Genomic DNA, 24,192 nt, shown 5'->3' with positions numbered 1-24,192 from the left:
CATGTTCAACGAAGGCCTCCTGAGGCGCCGGTGCGTAATGGGGTTCTTGAGCGGGTCGATAATGTAAAGAGGGGTAGATGTAGACCTAAACTGACGTGGGATGAGTCGGTTAAGAGAGACCTTAAGGATTGGAATATATCTAAAGAAATAGCTTTGGATATGAACGCTTGGAGACTAGCTATTAATGTACCTGAACTTTGAACTTATTTCTTTCGGATTTCATCTCTAGCCTACTCCAACTTGTTTGGGAAAAAAGATTATGTTATTATTGTTGTCGTCGTCTCCCGTCTCCTCTCCGGCAACCTCACCCTGCATCGCCATGCCATCCTTTGGTCACGGTGGCTCCCTGAACAGCTTCGCCGGCGTTTCGCCATGACACCCTAGCACCTCCACTGGCTCTCGATGATGTTCCTCCACCGCCTGCAGCCAGCGGCAGCACACGACTGCCGGCTACCCATCGTCCACGGCAGCCTTGGAGACTTTCCAACAACAACGACGACACCAGGTGAACTGGCTCTCGGGAGCTCGAGCTAGAAGCACCTACGAGCAGAACCCGCCCACGTCCCCTTTTCTAATAAAAAACGTTGATGCATTTTTCAATAATTGGCCAGATTAGTAAAGTTTACCTTAGGATAAAGCTCGGAATTCAGAATCAATTAATTATATCAAGGCTCGAGCTGAGCAACAAAACAGCAATCACAAATCACAAAGCCCCTATGCAGGCAGCTGCCGTCCAGTTTTACAGACTACACGCTGCCATCATCCGGCAACAGGCAATGCCGATACTTGGTTCAGAAAATACCACGAACACAAGTACTTGCCAGAAAGTCATCTGTTTACAGTACACCGTCCATCTTGTTGTTGTGAGGTTGAACCCCTTGATTGAGGGGTTTCTGGTCAAGTCAGAGCCCATTGAACAAAGAGGAGGGGCTGCAACACTAGAGTGCCCACTGCGGCCTCTTCCTTCAAGTGATCCGTATGAGCAGAACCACCATTACAAACATGCAGGTCATCACAAAGAGGAGCAGACACTGGAAGCACGTTGTCTTGGAAGTCAGCGAGTAGACCTCCGCTGCTCGCGAGGTTGCGCGACCGGTGCTTGCCAAGCTATGCTCCACGGCCCTCTCAGTGGAATCAAGGATCTGCATGGGCAAATAAGTTAACTTCTCAACAAGCGGCCAACTGAAAAGGAGATCTTCGGTGCAGTATCACCACAATAACTTTATCCACATAAAACCCAATGTAAACACAACTGAAAGCTGTAAAGGACTGAATGAAAAAAAAAAAACACATACCTTCTCCGTCTGTTGCACAGATTGGTTCATCATAAGGCTACTTTCCTTCAGCTGGCGTGCTAACTCGACCATTTCATCAGTTAAATCTTCTTGCAGCTTCCTGTGCAGTAAGAAGATCAGGTAACAGTAAGACAACTCCTGGGTGTATATTCATTTGATGACCTTGTGCAAGGCCTAAAATTTTCATGCATAGATTTAAAACAATAGGGACAAAAAGGAAGTTAATAGTCAAACATGGCACAGTATGGCTTCCAACAGAGCATCCCAGTAAACCCAGTAAAATGAATGGATACTGTAAAGGGTTGGTTGTGTGCAATATAGAAATTGTGGAGAGGATTGAGCTAGAGACCAAGATGTGGACCAATCTTTAGCCAAGTAGCAAACCTGTGCTTCTCAATGTGAGCCTGAGCTGCTGCATCCAATTTGATAGGTGCCCCAATATCACCTTTTTGCTCCTGATGGCTTGGCCGAACCTCAACATGAGCCCTATTTAGATACATCTGTTAGTTCAGTAGTTGTAATGGTAAGCAAGGGGAAACAAAAGGAGCAAATTTAACTTACGCTGATCTCCTTCGCAATCCTGATGATAAAGATATTGGGCTTTCCGCCTTAGCTTTTTCATCAGAGATCTCTTCTTCTCTGCTTTCAACAACTGGCTTTTCATTTTCAGGCTGCACCAACCGTAATATAGAAGTGTATCTAAAAGTTAATGACATAAAGGTTCAGATAAAAGAAATTGACATATCATCAGTTGTGGTAGCTCTGAAGCCTATGAAGAATCGGCAAATGAACTAAGAATGGTAAAGAGGAAAAAATGAATCAATGCAATAATAACATACCACTGGAGCAGCAAGCCTGGCAGCTAGTGCTTCAATCTTTTCTGAATACTCAGAAAGCTTAGCTTTAGAAACACTGAAAAAGAAGAGATTCATTAAAACATGTTCTTCTGCTCATGAAAAAAAAATAACATAAGCAGTGAATGGAAAGTTTTTCACACAGAGAAATGCTTGCTTTGCTGAACAAATTAGTAATAACACAGAACCAGATACATGAAAAAGCAAGCAGTAACTCAAAGATTTTTATCATAGAAATGCAGTCCATCAAATTAAAAATGGCAGGAACTTATGACTGTTAACTTTGTATGTTCTGGGAGTCACAACATGGAACATATATCTACAGAAAGAATTTCAGAAACAGCTTTTTAGTGAATCTGAAAGACAGACAAACATGCATTTATGAAGTGGTGAAACAAGGAGCTTTCCATGAAACAATAAGGATTTTTCTGGAAGCCAGGTTAGTGGACCCACTCTTTTTTTTCCAGATTATAGAATAGGTGGCGTAATTCTGATAATGTGCCAGTCCTCAATTGTGTTTTCTCACAATAAGCCGAAGAATATGCGACCAGGGCGTATTCACTACTGGCAAAAGACATCACGATTTTAATGGAAATGCAAAAGATGGATGGCTATACTGGTGCAGTGGCAAGATCTATGCATAACAGCTTTACAAGAAAAAAAAATGGATGTATTTGTTTGGTACTGTCAAATGGCAACTGGTTTCCTTTATGCCAGCTTAATTGGGTCAAAGTCAGTATAGCACAATGTCAATATTCCAGAATGTTCACGGCCATCGCAGAAAAACACACCTTGATATCCCTTCAGGTGTGGTCTCTGCCCCTAGCTGCTCCAATAGCTCCCTGGCTGTGGTTACATACTGCATTTGAATGGAAGCCATCAATGACTAGTGCACAGTTCATTCAAAATGACAAACATTTAAATATCATACGCTGATACTCAAATAAACTAGAACGAGGCCATATCTATTTATTCTATTCATTGCAAAGGAGGTTCAGAAAGTCAGGTGATCAACTTTACCAATGTGTGATGGAAATCTAACTACCAAGGAAATTCGTACGAACCACTAGTACATACATGAACAAGCTTAGCCTGATTCTGCTGCCGAGGAGCCGCCTCCAGCAGCCTTCTGAGGTTCACTTCCACCTTGTTGAGCCTCATGTCGAAGAGGTGGCGAGCCTGACCTGGGGCATGAGGATTCCAGCAGAACCGCTGGAAATCTTGGAAAATGAACGGCAGTTGCACCTCGGGTAATCGATTCTCCTCTCGCTAAAGAACAACAGCCTAATCAAAGCACGGAGGGATTGGATTGGATCAGGGGCGGACCCAGTATAGGTAAAATACATGGTCAGATCCGAATACAAATTGCATACGGTAGGGGTTCGGGTGTTCGATTTCGCACAGCAGGAAAGGAAGGGAAGGGAAGGGAAAGGGCGGACATACTCTTGTCGGCCGGCGAAGCGCCCGACGAACACTGGCAAAGGGCGGCGCCACTCGCCTGTCGCCTCCTCGTCGCCGCTGGGAAAGGAACCGAGAGCGAGGAGCGAAGGCGTGGAGACTGGAGAGGACGGAGGAGAAAGAGCTGCCGGTTTTTTTCTCTCTCTCACGTCGAACAGGCCCAGCCAGCACAGCACAGCATAGCCCAGTTTGGCCCAGCGCGCCAAAATGGCCAGGGAGCTTAGTTTCTTCCCTTTTATTCCATCTTCTTTTTTTTCTAAATGATGAACCGCAATATTCAATACCACATAAGAGTTGCGAGGGAAGTGGTTAGGTCTCTTGTGGTGGAACATACTCATCCGGGTTCAAGTCCTCGACTTGGTACGGGTGCTCGCACTTTTCTGAATTGTACGTGTGTTCATAGGAGTGAGTATGCGTTGTACTGTACTAAAAAAACATAAGAGTTGCGAGCATGACAATAAAAAACAAACATCAATTGAATTTGTACATCAACACAAGCCGCATATTCCATCTTTCTTTTGAAAACCTTTCTTTTACTACTTTCAATGATTTATTATTTCATAAATATATACCTTCCCAAAAAAAAAGTGCTTCAGTCACCATTTTGTGGAGGATATTTCAACAATTTTAACATGCGTTCAATGTTTGATGTTCAAATTTTTTATGTAATGGCAAAATGTTGATATCATAAATTCCAAATGTTGAAATAGTGCAATCAAAAGGTTGATTAACCTTGCACCTATCAACTTTACCAAAGCTAGGTCAGATATACAGTTCAACATTTTACAAGAACTAGTTGTTTCAAATCACTGATTTTAAAAATAAAAAAAATACACATTGGATCACCAATGGTCTTTCAGTTGCACCAATGCAAACTCTGCCTACGAAGTTCAGTTTCTAAGTGTCTACCTTTGGACCGTATATTTCCTAATGCGTATCATTTCTCCACGAAAGTAGTGCCCAAAAGAAACATTTTCCACACGTTGAATCCTACTTTCAAACAAGCTACGAGTTTGCCAACAGAAATGTTATTTTTACTGGCTCAATTAGAAGTTCTTCATGAAATTGTAGGGGCAGGGGCACCCATTGGCATCGCATAGCCATGTATCGGATGGTTACATTATTACATAGACATGGGAACTTCAAGTTCAGATAGCATATTACTCTTACTTCTATCCGGCGTGGAGAGGGCGGCCTGTGAGCAGCCGGTGCTCCCCGAGCTGCCACGTGCCCCCTCCGTGAGATAGCCTGACGCGGGCCGTCCGATCCATCGCGGGAGGTTGATCCGCGCCGTTCCTCGGTTCTTTTGCAAATAGACCTTTCAGCTTTTTTTATTCAAACCTGTCGTCCATGTTTTTTTACGAAACACCCCCCGCACCACCCTCCCCACATCCCCATCCCCCCCCCCCCCGCCCCGGCACAGCCTCCCCTCCCCTGCTCCCCCCTCCCCTAAACCTAGCTACCTAGCGTGCCCCGCCGCCGCCCTCTGCCCTTCGCCCTCCTCCCCCGACGCCGGTCGCCGTCCTCTGCTCCTCGCCCTCCTTGCCCGCCGCCGGTCGGCCACCGCGTGCCTCCCGGGCTCCCCACCTCTCGACCCCCGTCATCTGCTCCGCCCCGCCGCCGGCAGGGGATCCGACCACCGGCGTCCCGGCAGCAGATTTTGGCCTGCTCCGCCCTCCGGCGCCGTCGTCTGCCGAGGCCCTTGCCCCCTTCCCCCTCCCGCTCCATCCCGGTCGCCGCCGGCCTCCGCCCTGGTGGATCCCGGCATGCAGGTGGTGGATCTGGGCGGCGGCGTAGAGGACGAAACGCGCAAGCGGCGGATCCGACCGTCGGTGGTGGCGTCTGGGACAGCGGTGGAGACGCCGCCCGGGCGAGGAGGCGGGGCATCGTGGAGGGATGGCGGCGGCCTCACCCGGCCAAGGAGGCGGGGCGGGGCGGAGGGGCGGCGGCGGCCTCACCCGGGCGAGGAGGCAAGGCATGGCGGAGGTTCGCGAGGAGATGAGGAGAGGGCAAGCGGGGCGGTGGCGCCCGAGCGACGAGGCGGGGCACGGGAGAAGGCGAGCAGGGCGGCGGCGCCCGGGCGAGGGTTGGCGACCGCGGCGGTTCCGGGGAGAGGGGAGGACGAAGAGGATAAGGGAGACAGATTTTTTTTTCACATTTCGAACTGGGCACGGCGTAGCGCGCTACTGTCCTAGTGCATATGATGCATGATGCATGCACGCAGCTCAAAGAGCCCTAAATACCCAACGCCAGGCCGACAGCCACCATTCCACCAAGGCACCAACGAACAGCGGCATTCCAGTAGTATTTTCTCCGTGGCACAACAGTACGGGTTGGCATTTTCAGTTCACACTGAAAGCAAACAGCAGAGACATGCTACAGGTGATTGCCCGATACAGGAATAAACATCAATTTCTGCAATATAACAGCAACACAAGAAAGCCACTTCCCTTCAAAATACTGAACCAGAACCAGACAAGTGGGGAAAAAGGACCGTATAACATTAAACGTGGAAGAAATTCTACATTCACCGACCAATCAATACCAAGTAGTGGAATGGAATGATTATACAGTCAACTATAACCGATATATCTTGCACTGATATTAATACCGCAGGTCCACACCTGAACACCCGAACCAACGATCAACGAATTCCCAACTGGATGTAACGAAGGACCAACCATAAGCATGTACAGCAAAAAGGTGATCTGGATGGAAAATCTCAATCTCATTGCATCTACTAACTCTTGTGCTAGCAACCCACAGCCGCGCCTTCTTTTGGAGCAGAGGTGACACCTGCAGCGACACCCTCTTTTGGAGTAGTAGAGGTGACACGGAGGATGGCTTGGGCGCTCAAGGCAGAAAGCTTGGACTGGCAGAAAGATTCCCATGATTCAGCATCCGGTGAGGCAGAAGGTTCGCCTTCATTTTCGCCAGAAGTTGAGGCCTGAGACTTCTCATAGAAAACTTGCAGTTCCAGTGCCAGGTTGCGAGCAGCTTCCCTTGATTCTGGAAGCTGGTCACTAAGTTGGGTTGCTGCAATCTGGATGAGCTTATCCATTCCATACTCTTTGATTCCCTCCACATCCTGGACAAAAGGAAAGCACCATCATTGTAATTTTGTAAAACAAGCAGAGTAACAATCCATCCCTCACATGTGTTAAAACAAGTATTGGTTGGTGCATGTATATCTACAGTGCACAAAACTGATGTATTCAACCTCCATTTCTTGTTGCTCTATTGAAGATGACAGAAAAATTTAGTTAAGGCGTAAAGCTATTTAAACATATAGGCTACAGCTAAATATACATCCTCGTCTCAGCCAATCAAATCTCCAACACGTTTACTAGCTAATTATTTGGCTCATCTAGCTCCAAGTTATGATAGAGGAGGTTCGATGCTCATAGCATACATCAAAGAATCTGAAAAATAAATGGAATATAATGGACCCCAACCAGGCTCACAAGTGGAGGAGATAGTCCGCAAGACCACATGGACACTAAATAATTAACATCTAGTACCTGATTGATCGCTTGGGACATCAGATAGGCAAACTATAATCTGAATTAAAATAACCTTCTTCCTATCTTAACTAAAAATCGGGGCTACAGAAGCTGCAACTGTAAAGAATTTTTCAGGAAAGAAGTTTCACTTACAAGGCGAGGTACACTCTTGCTGAAACATACTGATGCTTTTGCCCGAATACGTGGATTCCTGTTCTTGAGGTAGGGCTGCATTCTCGGCAACAATACTGAAGGGGAGATCCAACTTGTCATTGATATAAGGGCTGCCTCAGCAGCTTCACAGACAAAGCGTTTATCTTGTGAAGCTTTTAGAAACAACTGTACTAGCTGTGAGCACATTTGATAAAAAAACAAAATGTATTCAGAGAGTTTGTAGTTGATACAGAAACCTCTAAGTAGAATATCTGAATAGCAATACCTACCAGTGGATCAATTGAGTCGACAATCAGGTCACCATAGGCCTTAAAGATATCAGAACAAGTCATTAGTGCTGTTTTGCAGACAGCACTTCTTGGATTCTTCACAGATTTCACAATAAGAGGAACTAGAGGCTCCCTGCAATTTAAATAGTTCATAAATCATAACAAACAACTAATACAGGAGATGACATGCAATTCTATATCACTGGCTGACTGGCATGGATAGGTGGTTCAGAAGATATCAAAATTTAAAAGGATTGTCAAAAGGGTAAACACATTTCTAGTACGTATGCTGGGGGACTTACAGCAGCTCCTGCAATCTTTCCTTGTGATATATCGCCAATTGACGAACATTGTTGAGAGCTTCACATGTCATAACCCAGTCCTTAGAATCCAACCTTTTAACTAAGGTCTGTCCAAAAATAGAAACGAGTAAATTCAGCTTTGACTAGAACCAAAAAAAAAGTTACTCGACCAACAAAATATCATCAATAAGCAAACAGTATCATACACTGAGGGTTGCATCAACATCTGGGAGATCTACTAGATTCTCAGAATCGATGTACTCTACATCTACAGTTCCAGCCTCATTTCCATTAGCCCCAGTATCAGGGCAAGCGGAAAGAGCATTTTCTTCCTTGCTGGCACATTTGCTGCCATTCAACACAGGCTTGCTGACGCAGAATTTCACAGAATTGTCCTTTCCTTTCTCCAGGTCCGCTGATTGAGAAATATTGAGATCTTTGAGAGCGCTTGCTGACATATTCACAACCTGCGTGACAGAAAGACACGCTTAAGAACAACATCCAAAATTCAGACCCCACTTAACAGGTATGGATGAAAATAGTTAAACGAGTATTTCTGGTGATTGCTTGGAGCATTGTCCATAAATAGACAGAGTACAGAGTGTAGAAAACAAAATACGAATCTTAGATAGTTCCACCAGATCAATCATCATCCGAAGCTAGTCAGATCACAAAAGCACGACCAGGCTCTCATTAAACTAAACTCCACAAGTATTAGATCTCCCCAAGGCTTAGACCAGAACAACTCAAATTACAGTGACTAGCACAGTCAAGTGATCTCTCACAAAATTGCGTGGAAAATTAACAGTAACAGCACCTTGGGTAGAAACTAACCAAGCCAACGCAGCACACAAATCCGCAAGGAAATGAATGGAGTGGGAGCGGAACTGGATTTGATTGCCCGCACCCACAACCAAGTGGATGTCCCCACAGCCCAGTACCACTACCAGTACAAGCAGAGTATGCTGAGAAGCGAGACGCGTCCCGACCCTAGTCGAAAGGAGACCCTCCTAGGGAGGGGAGCACCACTAGCTGTAGCTCGTCGCCGGCGGCCAGTCCGGCGACGAGGCAAGCCCTCACCCCCGCAGCTCTCCACTCGCACCCCCTAGATCCACCGCGGGCACACCCACGCGATTCCGGCGGCGCCAATCCCCAACCGGAACCAACCCCGGAGCGAATTCACACGCGAAACTGAAGGCCCGGAGCCCAGATCCGCGTTGGCGGTGAATGCCGCGTGCGTGCGGAGCGCTAGAACGCTAGATCGCGACGAGCAATCGGGGGTTACGGGACGAGAGAGGGGGGGGGGCGGGGAGGGTTACCTGGGACGGGAAAAGCGGGAGCGCCGCGGCGGCGGTGGAGGGCGGCGGTCGAGGGCGGCGGCGCGGCGGCGTCTGCTGCCGTCTCTGGGCTTGGGCAGCTGCTGCTGCGACTGGGGCGGGGTGGCGCGTCGAGTTCTACTGCCCGCCTGCCGCGGAGACGGTGTACCGTTGCTGTTGTTGCTGCGCTAGTCTGGACTTGGTCTGCCGGAATTTGCATCTAGGGGCCTGCGCAATTGCGATATCACATTACCCTCCCGTGTCACCCACATGACCACATGTACATGTTGCATTGGAACAGTATCTCCGTGTCAGCTAGCACGTGTCCTGTGCTACCCCTCACTTTTTATACTTTGAGCATGTGTGAGCCATATGAATGAAACAAAAGAAACAACATGAAAATGGTCAGGATTTAATCATAGTTGTAAATTCAATCTACTCTGAGATTGTTGGTCGACAAACACTTGTCGCGTGAAATGAATCAAATGGAATTCAAATTGATCCAAAAGCCTCCCATGACATACATATTATTGCCCATGCGGCGACATGGAGTAATATTACCTTTTGTAAGTTAAGTTTTTGATCTATCAGTATCCTGCAAAAACTGATTATGTTGCAGGGCCTGAGCACAAATACCTCATTGGATTCCGAAAATAATTCGGCAATAATTAGGGGGGATCCCCTTCCATTTGAGGTGGGCTTGGGCCGCTGGCTCGGTTTGAAAAATCGGAGAACTCGGGGGAGCGAGCGATTAATGGTGGGCGCGGCGGTCGCGGGTTGGTGGTTCACGTAGTTATGGGAGAATCTTTTATGCATAAAATTTATAAAAAATTTTTAAGGATGAGTGTAATTTTTCACGACGAATCTAATAATAGTAATTAATAGATAATTGGCTACAGCGATGCTACTGTAACTATTCTCTAATCGCGCGGTCAAAGGTTTCATTAGATTCTTCAGTGTTCATAGCGCGGGGTTCTGAAGTTAATTTTGTCAATTGACTTTGTTTGACACTGTAATTAGCAGTCAAAGTATCACTATTCACTAACACAGCACAAACCAAACGGCCAAATGCACCGGGAGAGAACGACCCCCACGGCCCCACCTCGCAAGACTCAGGCCACGTGTCAGCGAGGTCGGGACGACGGAGTGGGCCCGCCTGGCGGTGAGCACACTACCTCCACGTCCACGGCGGAGGAAACGAGGCACCGCCGTCCGCCGGCCGCCGGCCGGGCCATTTGGACGCCGGCGGCGAGTCACGACGCCGTTCTTTTATTGGCGGCGGCCTGCTACCTACAGAAGTAATTCAGCACATCCCAGCCCAGCCCAGTAGATACAACTTCCGGCCCGGCCCATCTATCACTATCGCGGTGGGCCGGTCTGGGCCGTTCGGCCCAAACGTGGCTGCCAAAACCCTAATCCGGAGAACGGACGGGGGAAAGCCCACCGAGCATCCGGCAATACAAATCCAACGATCCAGACGCGCCCAACGTGGCTCGGGAGCCGCTCCTATAAAACCGCCTCCCGGCTTAAGGCTTCCGCCGCCGCCACCACTTGCCTCTTCCTCCCCGACGCCGCCGCTCCGCTCGCTAGAAGGTCGCAGCAGCCGCTGCCGCCGGCAAAATGGTACGCGCCTCTCTCGCTCGGTTCCTCCCGCCTGTTCTGGTTGCATCCCCCGTGCTGTGATCGGCAATGGAATTTCCCAGTGTTCTTGCGAAAAAATTGAGCTAGTTTCCTTGGATCTTGAACGGCAGCTGTTAGGTTCTAGTACTATTTGATCTAGTGATACTAATTAACCTCTGTGAATCGCCTAATCTTGCAGGCCCCGAAGAGAGGAGGCAAGGCGCCGGTTTCCGCCAAGAAGAAGACGGTAAGCCACTGATTCGTGCAATCTATTGTGCTCGTCGTTTTTTCTTGTGAGGTTTATGCCGTTCTTGGTTTGGTTTTGCTGATGCGTTTGGTTGGTGCAGGTGGTGACGAACCCGCTGTTCGAGAAGAGGCCGAAGCAGTTCGGGATCGGCGGCGCGCTGCCGCCCAAGAAGGACCTCCACCGCTTCGTCAAGTGGCCCAAGGTTGTGCGCATCCAGCGCCAGCGCCGCATCCTCAAGCAGCGCCTCAAGGTGCCCCCGGCGCTCAACCAGTTCACCCGTACCCTCGACAAGAACCTTGGTATGTCTCTCACCCCGTCAATTACAGCTTTTCCACATAGGTGGTAGAGAAAGGTTGCCTTGTAGAGATGTTTTAAGTATCAATACATTGAGTAGCACCGCAAGGGCTCACATTTCTTGCTAAGATTTGATTGGTTAGTGTATGCATCAATTCATTGAGTATAGCACTGCAAGAGCTTGCTGCCTAAGAATTGTTTGTTAGTATATGCTTTTCCACTGTACTCGATACTGAATGGGGGCATGCTTCGAGCTGTCAGTAGGATATGGATTACTATAAAAAAAGTAGGAGATGAATTACTATGACACACATGACATGAAGATTGAATTGGAAATATGTGATATGAGTTCTTCTTTCAGTTCTCACATTTGGTATCTAAAAGTATTCAGGTTTTCCAATCAGGACAGTACTGTGCTATTTATTCTACCATTGAAGATATTTAAAGTTCTGATTGTCAAATGTTTAATTGCTTAGAAATGTGTAAATTTTGATAGTAACCAAAGTCAGACTAATTATTATTAGTTGTTGTTGAAGTTTCAGGTCATCCCATGTTTAGACAAATCTGTGATTTCAGCTTAACTTCAAATGATTTCAGCTTGCTTCTTGTCACAATACAATCCATATTGATTTAGGCATGCCTAGGGCCATTATCACATAGGTACATCCTTAGCAGCTGTGGCATTAGAAGTGTTGAATTTTGAAATCAAGGACAGGATTACTTTAGATCCTTAAGTACTTTTGCTTTAGTTATAACTAGTTTTTTGTCTGATTTTCCATTTCAGCAACAAACTTGTTCAAGATGCTTCTGAAGTACCGCCCTGAGGACAAAGCTGCCAAGAAGGAGAGGCTTTTGAAGAGAGCCCAGGCTGAAAATGAAGGGAAAACTGTTGAGGCAAAGAAACCAATTGTTGTGAAGTATGGCCTCAACCATGTGACATACCTCATCGAACAGGTATGGACATCAATTTGGTTCTTTCCATCTCTTAGTGATAGCAGAGTTTTGCCTTTTGCCACAAAATTATGTTGTTTACATGTTTTTCCTTTTTGCAGAGCAAGGCCCAGCTGGTTGTCATAGCTCATGATGTTGATCCCATTGAGCTGGTTGTGTGGCTCCCAGCCCTTTGCAGGAAAATGGAGGTTCCATACTGCATTGTCAAGGGAAAAGCACGCCTTGGATCGGTATTAACCTTCCACCTTTTATTGCTTGTTAAGTGTTGATATTATCTTCCAAAAAATTGAAGCTCATAAATATGTTGTTGTAGATCGTTCACAAGAAGACCGCATCTGTTCTTTGCCTGACCACTGTCAAGAATGAGGACAAACTTGAGTTCAGCAAGATCCTGGAGGCTATTAAGGTTGGATGCTATGAATATGTGTATCTAAATATCCAAATTTTGTGTTATTGCCTCATGGACTGACTGGATCTTGATTCGCTCCCAGGCCAACTTCAACGACAAGTTTGATGAGGTCAGGAAGAAGTGGGGTGGTGGTATCATGGGCTCCAAATCGCAGGCGAAAACCAAGGCCAGGGAAAAGCTGCTCGCTAAGGAGGCTGCTCAGCGGATGACCTAAGTCTTGCCCTGTTAAATTTAGGGTCAGTTGGATCCATGCCACTCCAATTTTTTGAAATTGGATCTCATATTGAAATCCATGCCATTGAGTGGCGTGATTTTCAACATGACACCCAATTTCACGGAGTTGTGGTGGCATGAATCGAATTTTCCCTTAAATTTATCCTGTACTTCTTGGATCGTGTACAATCATATTGTCGTTGTCTGATCTAGTTTTTTTGCTCGTGAGACCATGCTAGAAAGAAACCTTGTAAGAATTGAAAGTTTTTGTTCGGTGCGGGTTAGTTTGTATGACTCGACTGCTATATTGGTGGTGAATCACTCCCTCCACTTATTCTGTGCAATTACTAGTTTACTACTTCAATTGAGTTCATGTGAGCCTGATGATCATTTTCTGCTAGAATGAGTATATTCTTCTTAAGAAAAAAGATCAAGTTCGCCTGAAAGTTGCCGTTGGCATTTCTCTCAATAGACTGATATATCGCGCGCGCTGTTACCTAGTAACTGAAAGTTTGCGCATGTGTATGAAATGGCTAAATTTCTGATAACCTGTAGAATTGTATTGCTAATTCACAGTAGTGCTGGTAAGGGATATGTGACTTCCTGTGCTTTGTACAATGCAGGAGCCACGCGCTGCTGCTTCATTATTCCCTAACCTACGTCAGATTTGTTTGTACAAAGCCCTGCCGGGTCGTGTAACTAATCAGAATCCTTGAATTACGAATAGGACCTGATGAGCCTGAGCCCCTGGAAGGAGCCCTTGAGCAGGCTGCCCAGAACGGACACGGCGCCGCCCTCAGCCACCGACTTGGCCGGCGCGTCGCTGCCGCTGCCGCGGCGCTTCACCCGCAGCACGGCGTCCCCGAGCTGCTCGCCCACCGCGTCCATGGTCCGGCCGTCGACGGGGTTGCCGTAGGCGTCCGACACGTAGAACGTGTCCTCCGCCCTGCCGTCCCTGGTCGCGATCGCCGCGCGGATGATGGAGAGGCTGTTCTCCCGGAACACGCGCGTGACCTCCGACAGGAGCCCCACCCTGTCCTCCGTCCTCACCTCCAGCTCCAGCCCCTGCTCATCAGATTGCCAGCAACGGTGTCACTTGCCATGGGCATGGCGAGGAGGAGGAACACAAGACGGCGTCGATGGGGGGAGGGGTGGCGACGGGTGAGGAGGCTCCTACCCCGGACGCGCGCCGCTCGACAGCGGCCTCGAGGCAGCGGACGAGGCGGCTCCGCTCGGCGTCGGAGCGCGCCGGGTGGCCGTCGACGTGCCGCACGTAGTACTCCTGCAACCACGCCGGGGAGACGATGAGCTTCCGTTGAGCATTCATTCATGCTTACTCCGGCAATGGTTTGTATGTTCTTTTTTTTTTGTGAGACGGGCGTACTTGGTAGGCCTCCCTGCTCCGCCGCTCGGCGTCGACGGTGCCGTGGAACACGACGTACTGCAGATCCGTGAGCGCGCACAGCGTGTCGAACAGCAGCTTGGGCCGGTCCCTGCACCGCAGGATCACCACCGTGTACCGCCTCTCCGCGCAGTCCATCACCACGACCTTGGCGCCGGCCTTGGGCCTCGCCTTGCCGCACCGATCCTCGCCGCTGACAGCCTCCTCGCTGCCGCCGCCGCCGCCGCTGCCGTCGTCGAGCATGAGCTTATGCAGGCGCCTCTCCGCGCGCGCCGTGCCCAAGGGCACGCCCGTGCGCGTGCTGCCGCGGCTACTGCTCGCGCCGTCGCCCTGCATCACGTTGCAGAGAAGCTCCTGCACCTTGGACAGCCGGGCCGCGTCGTGGATGGCGAGCCCGGAGGCCTCGTCGGTGATCTGGATCACCGCGGCGGCGCGCCTGCTGTGCGTCCACACCTCGGCCTTCACGATGTTGCAGCTCAGGGAGGCCAGCACGGCGCACACCTCGGACAGGAGGCCAGGCCGGTCGGTGCCGGTAAGCTCAATAGAGGTGGACTCGTCTTCTGGTGGCGCACCTCCGCCCGTCGGCCCGATCGCCGGCAACTTGAGGTAGTCTTCTGATTCCAGGCACTGCTGAAGAGCAGCAAGGTAAGGCACCTTGAAGGGTTACATCAGAGTTGATCTGTAAATGACTCGCTTACTTTCTGAATATGGTCAATGACCTCCCTATTCTGAAGCTTACTCCCGTGCTGATCAGTCACATTGAACACTGAACACGACATGAACCAAGAAACCAAAAAATTTCATCATGGCAATTGACAAGTCAAACGACCAAACATGTCCCTTCAAGTTGCAAGTCAAATTCAGAGAAAAAAAAAAGTGGGAGGCTTATAACTACTACTAGTACCATCCATGAACCAGTTGCCATCCGAAGAAATGTACGCCTTGGTGATGACGAGGTTGAGATCGACAAGGACTTGAACTGCTTCCAGTAAAATGCCATGCTTCTTGACCCTATCAACCTGGCAAGAAATAAAAGGTCAACTTTTCAAAAAAGAAATAAAAGGTCCACCATTATCAATTACAGTAATATTGTACAAACTACAAAAGGTAGAGCAGTTAGCTAGATATTGAAATGTAGTTAGCAGAGTGGTCCTCCATGAAAGTGAGGTCCAAACTCACCCGGATGACGGTTGCGTTGTCACACGAGTCGTTGTCTATCACAACTCTGCAAGAAGCAACACAATAGGCGATGAGGGTTCGGCAACAAGTAATAGCAGAGATAATTTGGAAAAATATAATTACTAGCAAACAGTCAAGTTTTGGTAGTTGATTAGAGGGTACTAATTAGTAAAGCATCTGGAAGAGGCAGCAAAGGAATCAATGATTCCATACAGCCTTTGCTAAAAGTAGAGGGGGAATTTGAATGGACTCCTTTGCCTTTGGACACCATGGCAGAGGCGGTAGGAATAAGGCAAGGAATAAAGGCCATGAAGGCAGCCGTGTACGGAGCAGCATGAACTCAGTTTGTTCCCAAAACGATGAAATGGAATCTTCATGAGGTTTGGATACGTTATATGTATATGAAAGGTTTGTGTTACTGTTAATTGAGTTGAGAATTACATGCACTAAAGAAGTCATTATACATAATACAGCAGGCTATCTAGTCTAGATTGGGTGATTGACTAACCCAGCAGAATCCAAATACTTAATAGTCAATTGGAATCCTACGAGTGATTAGGATTCACTGTGACGGATTCCATGAGCAGAGCAGGTAATTAAGGAGGAAATAAATCTGCCGAGAGCTTTTGCCGATAGCGATTTGGATATTAGTAACTACTGTTATTGATGAATTAACAATACGAATCGCTTAACGCGCCTCGACCCTCCCTCAACAATTTGCAGAAACTGACAACTGAAAATAAAGAACGGAGGCTAACTCCGCACGCACTCGAAAGGCAATCAGCAATCCACGAGAACACAGCGGGAGGCAGCAAAAACTGCAAGCAAATTCAGACGACGTGCTCCGAGACTGGCAGCCCCGGCCGGCCCCCACGCGGCGCTGCCACCGGACATACCTCGGCGGGTTCATCCTCCGGACCAACTTGGCGTACTCGTCGTCGTCCTCCTCCTCCTCGGCCACCACCGTCTCCCCGCACCTCAGCATGGCCGCAAGCACGCCGTGCGCCGCGCCTCCCTCGAGAGCTGAGGCTACCACCACCGTGACGCTTCCAGGCCAACCACGCGCGCCCGCTCTATCTGCAGGCGGAGGAGAAGAGCGGAGGAGCTGCGAGCAGTCGCGGGGAAGACGAGACCGCGCGAGAGGAGGAGGAGGAGGGGAGGGGGCAGCGGGCGGAACGGAAACGCCGCGCCGTTTCCATTAACAGCGGCGCGGGGGCGAGGCAGGCCGGGCGGCCGAGGGGAGAGGGCGCGGGCAGAGAGCGGGCGGGAGTAAAGGCAGTCTGTCTGCTGCGCGCCTGCGCCCCAGTTGCCATTGGCACGAGCCGCGGTTTATAAACGGGCGAGGCAGGAGGATCTTTTTTTTTATTTTTTGAAGGACAGGAGTATCTTTTTTGATAATGCGAGGAGGATCTTTGTGAGGTGTGTAGCTTTCCTCCTCCTCCTAGTACCCTTTTACTTTAGGATTTGACAATTTTTGCCATGCATGTTTGGCCCTAAAAGGGCATGAGGAGTGTGGCAGGGATTTGTGAGGCGGTGTGATGAAATCCAGTAGTAGTAGTGATGGGTGGACATGGTTAAACCTGCCGATTTCCGGTTTAGATTGAAGCTACTGCCTATCCTTTCATGCCCAGCTTGTCGCTTGCATGGGAGTCAAGCTCTCTTCTCTTCCACATTAGCAAAAATATTGATTCGTTCGGCTATAAGCCAATTGTTGTACGTTCTCTAAGTCAACGGTACGTCAAGTGGTGGGTTCACTTCATGCAGACTGGGAAGAGGCAATGAAGCACGATCGATGTGAAGAAAATTAAACAGAGAGAGAAAGAGGTGATGCTTTAGAGGAGGAGAATGAGACGTGCAATATTGACAACTAGGATGAACACACGACACTGATGGGCAACAGGGCAAACAAGCGAAAACAAACCTAAATCTAACCATCCATCAGTCACTAAATGTTGAACCACGCAGTTAAACGATAGCACTTCTCAAAGGGAAATAGGAAAATATTAGCGCTCAAGGGTCTGTTTCATCAAACGAGCCCACATGATTGTTCTTTCAACAAAGAAGAAGAGGAGATGGATAAGCCGTCGAACACATCGCACGCACGCCTTGCACGACGGTAGGCGCACACACGCCATCATGAGCTCCACAACTTGGGGAGGCCAATGCTTTGTCGCATCCTGTCGTTTAGGACACCGACGCTCCACCGTCCGCCCCCCTCATCCTCCAACGTGGCACAATCCACGTCGTCGATGGGGGCATGCCACCCTAGCACCCGGGGACCTCACCTCCGTCGCTCGGCGCGGTCTCCGACGAGCACCTCCGCCGGCGCCGCGTACCGCGTCGCGATCGGCCACCAGCCTTTCCCTCACGTGGCGTGGCGCAGCGGCCGGTAGGTCACCTGTTGCTTGCTGGCGCCGTGACGTGGCGGGCCGCAGAACCGAGAGCTTGAGCCGAGTCGGGTGTGGATAAGGGAAGGCCGGACAGGTAGGCGCCAAACAGGCCACGTCACGCGGCAGGTTCATCCGGAATGGCGCGAGGGTACGGGGTTGGGCCACGTCATCGCACCAGCAGCCAATGGCAGGGGGTTGGGTCACCTGGTCTAGTTATTCCGGTTTCAGTTAGCGACCGAAAGGAACTTTCAGTTACTTTGTTCTTCACCGCAGCACCTGTCTCTGAATCCACATCAGTCCATGCCTTCAGGCTTTAGTCTAAGTACTGGCCTCTGGATGGAGAAGAATCTGCGAGTTTTTGGAAGGGGAAAAGAAAAAGGGAAGGAAAAGTGCAAGCTCCTGCCTCTCCAGCTGACGGCAAATTCAGATTGTTGTCCTCCCGAGAATCCGATCATGCTGCACGAGATGTATCCTCCAGCTGCCCGCGAATCCGAGAGAATTTCTCGACGGTGACGGCGAGTTGTTCTTGGACAGCGAGTTGCATTTGCAAGAAATAAGAATCGCCGGGGCAGTCTGCGGTCTGCTGTCTGCTGCTCCTGCGTATCTGGGGCAAATTTGCCAATATTTCTTATGAATGTTCGGCATTTTTAAATGTTAACGGTGGGTTTTGCACCAGACGCGCTCTGCTTGCTGCTGGTAGTGGTGGTTGGGAGAATATCAGCAAGTGGAGTAACCTGTCATTCTCAAACATCTTGGACGATGAGGGCAGGACCTAGTTGCAACTGCAGAAGAACGAGGAAATCTCTGACAGTAACTGAAACACGACAAGCACGACCTCAGCGAGTGCAACTGCATGCCCAACCGCCATGGCGTTTTGCCCAACTGAAAAAGTCTGAGTGCAAGCCTTTTGATGTTGGCATAATTACCCAGACCACCATGAGAGCCATGAACAGAATCGATCCTTGGAGGCAGCGGCCAATGCAGTTTCGCCGGAACCGATTCCTGGCCCATGCGCGCCGAACCATTCAGCAATCCTGGGGGGAAAGAGGCAGATTCACCATGTGAAGGAGAATCGGAATTAGAACCTGCAGTTATCCTGGGAATTGGAATAATCTGGTAGTACTAGGAAAGCAAAGACGACGAGCATTTCTTAGTGCAAGCAAGACGAGTAGCACTAAGCTAAAGCTGCTCATATTGGCTCCTTTTGCTCCGGAGGGAGCACCGGCGCCCAAAGTCCAGGGGGATTCAGATTCTCGCGCAATCTGGGCGCATGATCACACTGCTTGCTGGCTGTCTAGACACCGGCGATCGACGGAATCATGTTCCATCTGCCAAACCACACAAGTTTTAATTTACCTGAATATCTGATCTGACCTGACAGCACCCGAAGTCGTCGTCGCCAGCAAGCTGAGATCACAGAACATAATCTCGCGTACGTGGCGGCGAGGCAACGGTCGAGCAGAGTGAAGAGTACACTGACGCCGGCGATGGCCGGCCGGGCGGCTGGTCGGCACCCAGCAGCATTATCAACGCAGCTAGCGCCGCCTGGTCCTGGTCCATCAGCCGGCATCGAGATCCACCGCCTGGTCCTGTTGATCGCGACGCTGAAACATCCATCCACCAAAGATATTCCTCTTCAGGATGGCATCATATCGTTCCAGCTGCATTATATTGGCCGCTGGCTACTCCTAGATCTTTCAGGGACCTGATATCTGATCAAGGTCCCACGATGGCGATTAGGATGGGACTGAAGAATAACTCGCGACTTATTTATTTTCTCATCACTCTGTTAGGTTGGTTGTGGCTGGTGATTGGTGCTGATTTATTGTGACAGAAAAGTACTGCTGGTTGATTGGTGACTGATGCCATGTGCTGATTTGGTGTGAGAGAAAAATACTATTACTGGTTGCCAGCAGAACAAAGTGATTAAAAAAATAAATAGTATAGCACAAGAAAGGGCCGTAATCACAGCCCCTGACGAATACAGCCCACCACCAAATGCCCAAAACCGGTGCATCTGGGCTTGTAGAGTTGCAGCAGCATGCCATCTCATTTCCGTTGTTCCCTGCACAAAACAGGAGCAGCAGCGGCGTCGGGATAAGAACAGGAGCAGCCAGCCGACGAATCCCACGGCCATAATTGGCAAGATCTTGGCCGGCGATGCCTTCCGTGACCAGAAATCTCGTCGCGTGTCACCTAGCTAATCAAAGTGGTTTCGGCTCTTGTGCGCGTAGAGTTGGACCCGTTTGTCTCTTCCCAACTACAAAACGACCTTCCTCCCACAATTTGGATGCACCCTGTCTGATCCAACCTCTTCAGACCTTAGCCCCCAAACAAAAATAAATCCACATCAAGCTTGAAGACAAGATGTGGATAGAAGCCGACGCCGTAAACCAGGGTTGTTTATTTCGCAAGAGTAATCAGCTTTATTACCTGATCCCCTCCCCTTTGGTTGCTCATTTCTGTGTAAATTAAACACTATGGATTCGGAGCAGGGGCGGAGCTGCCCTTTAGCATTGGGGTCGTCAGACCCTGACGAATTTCAGCATATCCTATAGAAAATTACTGTACACTATGGTAGATGACCCCACTATCCAACACTGCAGACCCCGGTGAGATTTTCGGCTGGCTTCGCCCCTGATTCGGAGGCGGGGATCTTTCATTTGTATCGTGTTGTAAAAATCTTTTTTTATATATAATACAAAGATACACAGCTCTGCGTGTTCGAGAAAAAGAAAAAGAAAATCCAGCCAGTTATGAACATTCCTGCTATCAGTCGATGCTAAAAAGAAAGGATAAATGCTTCACAGCACATTGCATGCTCTGCTCAAGCTTCTTTTTCATGCTACTGCCCGGAGTCCTAAATTGGCAGATCGTAGCTGAAGAATTAGACAAATGGGTAGGTAATTTTCTTCATTTGGGAGTTTGGATAAGCATATTTTTTTTCCTTTTTGAAAGTGGGTAAGTAGGTTTTGGTCACGAGGAGATTTGGAGCAGTGTGGTACGCAGTTGGGACCGGGATTCGGACAGCGCGGCGGCAAGGCAAAGGGTGGTTGGTGATCTCCGGTTGGAGAGGAGCCCACAAGTTCCGTCCGGCGGATGGGCCAAGCGGGCCACACCGACTCCGACGTGACCTGTCTGGCCCGTGTTGGCCCAAAAGCGTGAGCCTCGCAGCCGTTCCTTTTTTTTTTTCCAAGGTCACGAGGAGCCTCGCCATCGCCAATATGACTTTGAGCCTGTTCGGCTGGACCCATGAACAATGCTCGGCTGGCTTATTACGGCTTATTTTCTCTCACAAAATATTATTTATTTTATCAACCGAGTACTATTTATTCTATCAGCTGAACAGACTCTTTCTGAACACCCAGCGTACTTACTGTCGGAACGTCCTCCATGGATCTCGCCGAACCCATCAGCGTACTTACTGTCGGAACGTCCTCCATGGATCTCGCCGAACCCATCACCTCTCCTCTCTTAGTTTGTTCAAAAAAAAAAAACTCTCCTCTCGTGGCTAGCATGCTCCGCTGCTAGCTTCGCGGTGAAGCATCGTCGCCTACTAAGCGTCGTTAGCCTTTTCTGCTGGCCGGCCGGCCGGCTCATCAGAGACACGAAATGTACTACCAAATCGCTTGCCTTAATCTATCTGACCGTCCATTCGTCCTCGAAATCTTTGTGTGCAGCTGAAGCGATCGACGCCCAGGGCCAGAGACCCGATAAGCCACGTGTTGAATCTGTCGCCCCGAAACATGCCGGCACGGGTCGTTAGCAGCGTGATGCCGTGATCCGCACTGCAGAAGCTAGAGCGAGGTGCTTGGTCCCTAACCTACACCTTGAACGACACTGCTGCAGCGTGGTGCAGCCGTACAGCCCGTAGTGTCCAGCAGCCGGTAAAAAAAAAACAGGTTGAAAAAATGTGGGCAAATAACCGTAGCGTTCCAGCGTTTTTCACCGCGGGGCAGCAGGGCCGCTGGGCCAGTGACGGTGGTGAAATTCTCAGGAACAGTCTGCCGCCGGCGGAGAAAAGCCACGCAACAACTTGGGACTGACCCGTCCGGCCGGGCACCTTTCCGTGGGAGGGCTCGATCGGCTGTCGTCGGCGGCTCGTAGCACGCCACATGCCGGCCGTCGGCCGGGCGCGGCATCATCGGCGAGACGGCGACGGAGGGAGGGGACCAGCGCGCCGCTCGCATCGGTCGCCGGGACGACGGTCCCCGGCGCCGCGCGTCAGAGCACGCGGAACGCTCTAGGCGGCAGCGGTCGCCGCCGCCGCCCTCGACCCGAGAGGGGAAGAGAAAAGAAAAGAAAAGAGAGGAGGCCAGCCAACCGCCGCGGCAGCTGATTCCTTGAGCGGTGTGCGCGCGGGCAGTGCGGCGGCCATCGCCTGTTTCTACCTGTCGTCGTCGGGAACCGGTCTTGGTCCGTTCTGCCGTTGCCTCGAGATCAGTTTCCTTTGGCTCATGTCTGATGGGTGATGGCTCGCTCGCAGCATCTTGATTGGGTGGCCTCATGAGCCCTGAGCCCCTGACCGGCCGGCGTGCGGCGGCAGAGGAGCGCGGAGGAGGAGGACGACGAGCAGTCAGTCGTGTCAGTCCCAGTCATGTGCGCCTCCAATGAACCAGTCAGTCAGTTTGTTGTCCGTTCGAATTTCAAAAACTTTGCCATGATATCCTCTGGTAGAGAATCGCAATATTTTATTAAAAAAAAAAGAATCCTATCGAGTGGGCCCTGGGGGGCACCCGCCACTGGACAGTGGGACCTTCGTCAACGCGCGTTTCGGCATTTGTACTGTACCCGCTGGAGTGCAGGGCAGTTGCGCAACTGTCAAAGCCCGGTCAGGGGCGGGCTGGGCGTACAGCTTGGAAGGATTCGTTGGCAGAGGCTTTGGCAGTCTTTCACTTTCACTGCGATGCTGCACTGCACATGCTCCTCTCGCAGTCTTTGCTTGCTTCATTCAAGAATCGATGCGAGTGCGATACGGCCCGTGACGAGGCCGGAATCGATTCTCGGCCGTCCGACGACGACGACCAACAAGTACTGGTACACGGCACGCAGTGACCAATGCGAATCTCGACGCAGATACGGTAGTAGCGGTATGGACGAGAGTAAATTCCTTGAATGCCATCAAAATTTTAGGCAATTCTTTGAATGCCATCAAAATTTAGGTGATTCCTTCATTGCCACTAAAATTTTACTCTCATCCCCTCAGTGCCATTCCGTGAGTGAGGTGTTAGATTGACCGTTAGATGGGAGGAAAAAGACATTACTACCCTTGTTTTTCATCCCCTTTCCCCATTCTCTCTCTCTCCTCCGCCGCCGCCCTCTGCATCTCCTTCCACCGCGCTCGCCCAACCCCTGCTTGCTGCCGCCCGCCCCTGGAGCCGCCCCCTGCTCCGGCCCTCCTCCGGCCACGGCGCACACCGGGTACTGCGGGGCGGCCGCCGCCGCCTACTACCCCGACGCCGCCTACTCCTCCGCCGCCGCCGCCGCGTCCTGCTCCCCCGTCGGCCTCGACCAGGCCGCCATGTGCTCCAGCCACGCGGGATCCGGCCAGGCGGGCCGGCGCGGCGCGGCTCCCTCCGCCGGCGCGCGCGAGGCCACGGCGGGGCTCCCTCCGCCGGCCCGTGCGAGGCCGTGGCGGGGCTCCCTTAGTGTAGCCCGGCGGAGGAGGCCTCTCGTGGCGGTGGAGCCCTCTCTGGCCGGATCCGCGCGGGACCTCGGCGCGTCCGCGAGGCATCGGGCGCACCGGCCTCGGGCTCGCCGGCCTCGAGCGCGCGGACGAGCTCCCTCCCGGCGGCGGATGAGCTTGACGAGGGCGGCGGACGAGCTTGACGGCCTCCTCCGATTTGGGTGCTCGGGCGGCCTCCTCCTTCCCCGCGGCCGGCGTGGTTGGCTCCGGCGCGGCTCCCCTCCATCCTCCTCGCTTGCGGCCCCCCTCTCTCCCTCTCTCCTCCGGCCTCGTCGGCGGTGAGCTCCTTGCGGAACTGGAGCAGGCGCGTGCAGCGCGTGAGGATGAAGAGGATGCGGGTGTGGGCCTGCTTGGGGAAGCCGGCGGGGAGCTCCTGGCGGCGGTCGTCGAGGCCCTGTACGATGCCCTCGCAGCGCATCCACAGCTCCTCGGGGCTCATCTCCGCGCACCGCTGCGCCGCCACCAGCAGGTCCTCCAGCGCGAGGCGGCGCTCCTCGTCCGGCTCGTCGCCCCGCTCCAGCGCGCCGACGAGGTCCCCCGCGAACACGCCCAGCTCGCTGTCCACCTCCTCCTTGAGCCGGACGAACTTGGTGCGGATGACGCCGATCAGCTCCTCGGGCCCGCCGCCGC

At 50.9% G+C, this 24,192-nt stretch overlaps 4 protein-coding genes across 11 annotated transcripts; 1 reads left to right on the top strand and 3 right to left on the bottom strand.

The window, feature by feature from the left end:
- Positions 1-627: 627 nt before the first annotated feature.
- LOC120712987 lies at positions 628-3,754 on the bottom strand. 2 transcript variants are annotated; one of them, XM_039998946.1, is made up of 8 exons: positions 3,593-3,754; positions 3,227-3,433; positions 2,941-3,008; positions 2,135-2,207; positions 1,857-1,975; positions 1,680-1,781; positions 1,296-1,395; positions 628-1,142 (listed from the first exon to the last, which is right to left on the bottom strand). In XM_039998946.1, the coding sequence occupies exons 2-8, from the start codon at positions 3,308-3,310 to the stop codon at positions 966-968; spliced, it is 723 nt and encodes a 240-aa protein (XP_039854880.1). In that variant the 5' UTR covers positions 3,311-3,433; positions 3,593-3,754; the 3' UTR covers positions 628-965. The 2 variants fall into 2 exon arrangements, with proteins under 2 accessions (XP_039854880.1, XP_039854881.1); XM_039998947.1 differs by having other exon boundaries at positions 1,857-1,966; positions 3,593-3,753.
- A 2,276-nt stretch (positions 3,755-6,030) lies between these two features.
- LOC120712986 lies at positions 6,031-9,327 on the bottom strand. Of its 3 annotated transcripts, none has more exons than XM_039998942.1 (6): positions 8,479-8,520; positions 8,062-8,322; positions 7,856-7,962; positions 7,554-7,686; positions 7,264-7,458; positions 6,031-6,695 (listed from the first exon to the last, which is right to left on the bottom strand). In XM_039998942.1, the coding sequence occupies exons 1-6, from the start codon at positions 8,506-8,508 to the stop codon at positions 6,360-6,362; spliced, it is 1,062 nt and encodes a 353-aa protein (XP_039854876.1). In that variant the 5' UTR covers positions 8,509-8,520; the 3' UTR covers positions 6,031-6,359. The 3 variants fall into 3 exon arrangements, with proteins under 3 accessions (XP_039854876.1, XP_039854878.1, XP_039854879.1); XM_039998944.1 differs by lacking the exon at positions 8,479-8,520 and adding an exon at positions 9,175-9,327 and having other exon boundaries at positions 6,038-6,695; XM_039998945.1 differs by lacking the exon at positions 8,479-8,520 and adding an exon at positions 8,690-8,839 and having other exon boundaries at positions 6,317-6,695.
- Positions 9,328-10,698: 1,371 nt separating this feature from the next.
- LOC120712985 (60S ribosomal protein L7a-2-like) lies at positions 10,699-13,276 on the top strand. 3 transcript variants are annotated; one of them, XR_005691123.1, is made up of 9 exons: positions 10,699-10,794; positions 10,991-11,038; positions 11,139-11,337; positions 12,117-12,286; positions 12,385-12,513; positions 12,597-12,689; positions 12,775-12,921; positions 13,064-13,115; positions 13,157-13,273. XR_005691123.1 is itself a non-coding variant. In XM_039998941.1 (8 exons), the coding sequence occupies exons 1-7, from the start codon at positions 10,792-10,794 to the stop codon at positions 12,904-12,906; spliced, it is 774 nt and encodes a 257-aa protein (XP_039854875.1). In that variant the 5' UTR covers positions 10,699-10,791; the 3' UTR covers positions 13,064-13,276. The 3 variants fall into 3 exon arrangements, 2 of the variants coding, with proteins under 2 accessions (XP_039854875.1, XP_039854874.1); XM_039998941.1 differs by having other exon boundaries at positions 12,775-12,906; positions 13,064-13,276; XM_039998940.1 differs by having other exon boundaries at positions 13,064-13,276.
- Positions 13,277-13,426: 150 nt separating this feature from the next.
- LOC120712983 (ACT domain-containing protein ACR6-like) lies at positions 13,427-16,791 on the bottom strand. Of its 3 annotated transcripts, none has more exons than XM_039998938.1 (7): positions 16,383-16,791; positions 15,487-15,532; positions 15,212-15,326; positions 15,006-15,073; positions 14,290-14,934; positions 14,083-14,187; positions 13,427-13,970 (listed from the first exon to the last, which is right to left on the bottom strand). In XM_039998938.1, exons 1-7 carry the CDS (start codon positions 16,469-16,471, stop codon positions 13,623-13,625), a joined length of 1,416 nt encoding a protein of 471 aa, XP_039854872.1. In that variant the 5' UTR covers positions 16,472-16,791; the 3' UTR covers positions 13,427-13,622. The 3 variants fall into 3 exon arrangements, with proteins under 3 accessions (XP_039854872.1, XP_039854871.1, XP_039854873.1); XM_039998937.1 differs by having other exon boundaries at positions 14,290-14,937; positions 16,383-16,785; XM_039998939.1 differs by having other exon boundaries at positions 14,290-14,937; positions 15,006-15,326; positions 16,256-16,390.
- Positions 16,792-24,192: the final 7,401 nt, after the last annotated feature.

This window comes from Panicum virgatum, chromosome 6K (genome assembly GCF_016808335.1).
Source record: "Panicum virgatum strain AP13 chromosome 6K, P.virgatum_v5, whole genome shotgun sequence".
Taxonomy (NCBI): domain Eukaryota; kingdom Viridiplantae; phylum Streptophyta; class Magnoliopsida; order Poales; family Poaceae; genus Panicum; species Panicum virgatum.
This window is presented reverse-complemented; position numbering and strand designations above follow the sequence as displayed.